General features: G+C 40.1%; 1 protein-coding gene across 1 annotated transcript; it reads right to left on the reverse strand.

The window, feature by feature from the left end:
• Window positions 1-292: 292 nt before the first annotated feature.
• On the reverse strand, window positions 293-1,126 carry LOC135653009 (GDSL esterase/lipase At1g71691-like). Its single transcript, XM_065174417.1, has 3 exons — window positions 905-1,126; window positions 583-838; window positions 293-516 (listed from the first exon to the last, which is right to left on the reverse strand). The coding sequence occupies exons 1-3, from the start codon at window positions 1,124-1,126 to the stop codon at window positions 293-295; spliced, it is 702 nt and encodes a 233-aa protein (XP_065030489.1).
• Window positions 1,127-2,379: the final 1,253 nt, after the last annotated feature.

Here is a 2,379-nt window from a genome sequence, read left to right on the forward strand (position 1 = left end):
GATCGACTCAATAAAAAGAAAAATAGAGGAATATGTTAGTAGAATATCCATGCATAAGATGAAAATTAAAAGTGGATTAATTCTATTAGTTTTGGTTAAGATGCAATCCAGTCTCATATATGTTTTTCCAAATCAATTTGACTCGTATTGGAGGATGCAAACCATTAATCATCATGTGAAGATTGGGTGCAGAAGGAAACCACAGAATTGGAGGCTATATGGCGTGTCGCATCTCCATGTAATGCACCCTTTCGCACTGCTTTGAGCATCGATTGCGTAGCCCGATCGCCACTTAGGTTTCCACGAGCTGCTGTACGTTCATGGGATGGGCGGCCTGCAGGGTTCCCTGGAACGCTTCTTTGGCCACAATGGCGTTGAAGGCATCAGTAGGGTGGTAAGGATCCCAGAACACGTACTGCGACCGGTTGTGGCACTCCAGGGGAAGCAATGGCAGGCATATTATCTGTCCCTTCGACCGCCCTCCGCCGCAGCACGCACTGTGCTGTTGCTTGAACCCTGAGACGACAACCGGTAGCGTTACATTCTGACCCAAATGATGAGCGAAGCGTAGTTAATTGGTACCGTAGTCTGCATAGTTATCTATGATCTCTGTTGCAGAAGAATAAGTATCCCAGTAGAGAAAGTACGATCCCTGAAGGCTCCCGGTGAGTTCATCAAGCATGGTTCTGAGCTTGGTGTTGAACTGAGCAGCCAGCTGATTTGTTTGGCCGACGCAGGAGTCAATGCTGCCGCCGGAGTTCCCGATTTGGTTCGGTATGCAGCCCAGAGGCCCGAGGCTGGCCACCAGGAACCTTCTTCCCCCCAAGTCATACAAGTTCTAAGCGAAGAAGAAGCAGTGTCAGTGTGATGCAACGTTAAGTTAGGGTTTGCTGTGTCGTCATACCATTAGCTGCTTGTTGTAGTTTCGGATCAGTAGGTCACTGAAAGCCTCCGGTGTGTACCTGTTCGGCTTATCGGAGAACGGGAGCAAGTAGTTGTTGACGTAGTCATTGCTCCCCATGTTGAGGAAGAAGAGCGACTTTGCGAGGAAGCTCTCGTTGTCGTCTCCCAACTGTGAGTTGAGTTGCTGCAATGTGATGTTGAAGTTGGCAATCTGGTCATCCATGGAGAACAAGTTGCCCTGATCATGACATCCATGTTTGATTAGCCTGAGACGAACAATTAACGCTGGGTGTGTGTGTGTGTGTTGGGATGATCACCCACGTATAGTCTTCCAGTGTGGTTGAGGATGCCTGAAGCAGCGGACGCGAAGTTGACGCCTCGAAGGATATGTGAACCGGTGGTGTTGGGATCGTTGAACGGAGGGATCAGAGGAAGCCCTAATAGAGTGCCTGCAAAGTAGGATCACATGAGCTCTTGCACACCTAAATATGGTTGGCTTTTGAGATATCACTACTGGAGCAGTAGTAGAAGATAGAGAACAAACTAATTCAAAGGTCTATAATCTACCTTATACATGGTGAATTTTCAGAAAAACAAAATATATTTTTTGGAAAGCTTTCAGAATTCTTGATAGCTTTTTTTGTTCCTAATACCTGAAATATTTTTAACTTGACAACCAACCATCTACTCTTTTATTCCTTTTTTTTTACTTCCTTTTCATATATATCGGACTATAGGATGAATCAATTTAATTATATACATATATATTTTTACATTGTGTTATAGTATTTTCAATAATACTAGAAAAATACTATATCACAATACAAAAATAAAACAATACGGTGTTTTTTTTTTGTACAGATTTTATAAAAATAATATTTTTACAATGTTTCTACATTGTATTGTAGTGTTTTCAATAATATCAGAAAAATACTGTAATGCAGTACAAAAACACTATTAACACAATATTTTTGTATTATGTTACAGTATTTTTCTAGCATTGCTGAAAATGATGTAGTTGGATCAGTTCACCATTGCAAAATAAAAAAAGAGACCTGTTAGACATTTTTGAAAATGAGGGATGCTTTTCAAGAAAAAGCAAAAAAAAATCAAGAATTTCTCCTTTAATTTATTATTGCAGGATATAAATATAATATTTTCATAGAGTATGTTCTTGTTTTGCATGGATTCTTGTCAGTTACCCAACAATATTTAAGTGATTTATAGGAAGATTTTTGTTGTTGCATAGCACAATGCAGTCAAATTACCAAGTGTTATATAAATAGATATGTAGTACGCATGCATGAAATAACACAGACAAACGTGCAGTCTCACCTTCCTGCACAAACCAAAAGGAAAAAGGAAAACACAGCAATAAAGATAACCTGCAAATAGTTGTTGATTGTAAATTAAGTGTATTAACTTCTTCTTCTTCTTTATCAGCTTGAGACGAATGAGAGAGATGAGGAGAAAGGA

The sequence above is a fragment of the Musa acuminata genome, chromosome BXJ3-11 (assembly GCF_036884655.1).
Source record: "Musa acuminata AAA Group cultivar baxijiao chromosome BXJ3-11, Cavendish_Baxijiao_AAA, whole genome shotgun sequence".
Classification (NCBI taxonomy): domain Eukaryota; kingdom Viridiplantae; phylum Streptophyta; class Magnoliopsida; order Zingiberales; family Musaceae; genus Musa; species Musa acuminata.

What these genes read in the sequence shown, in the direction of transcription:
- LOC135653009 (XM_065174417.1), bottom strand. Translation starts at nt 1,126, where the DNA reads ATGGATGACCAGATTGCCAACTTCAACATCACATTGCAGCAACTCAAC. An exon ending in ACTACAACAAGCAGCTAATG is followed by an intron (nt 839 to 904) that starts GTATGACGACAC and finishes TTCTTCGCTTAG; the next exon opens with AACTTGTATGACTTGGGGGG. An exon ending in AGATAACTATGCAGACTACG is followed by an intron (nt 517 to 582) that starts GTACCAATTAAC and finishes TTGTCGTCTCAG; the next exon opens with GGTTCAAGCAACAGCACAGT.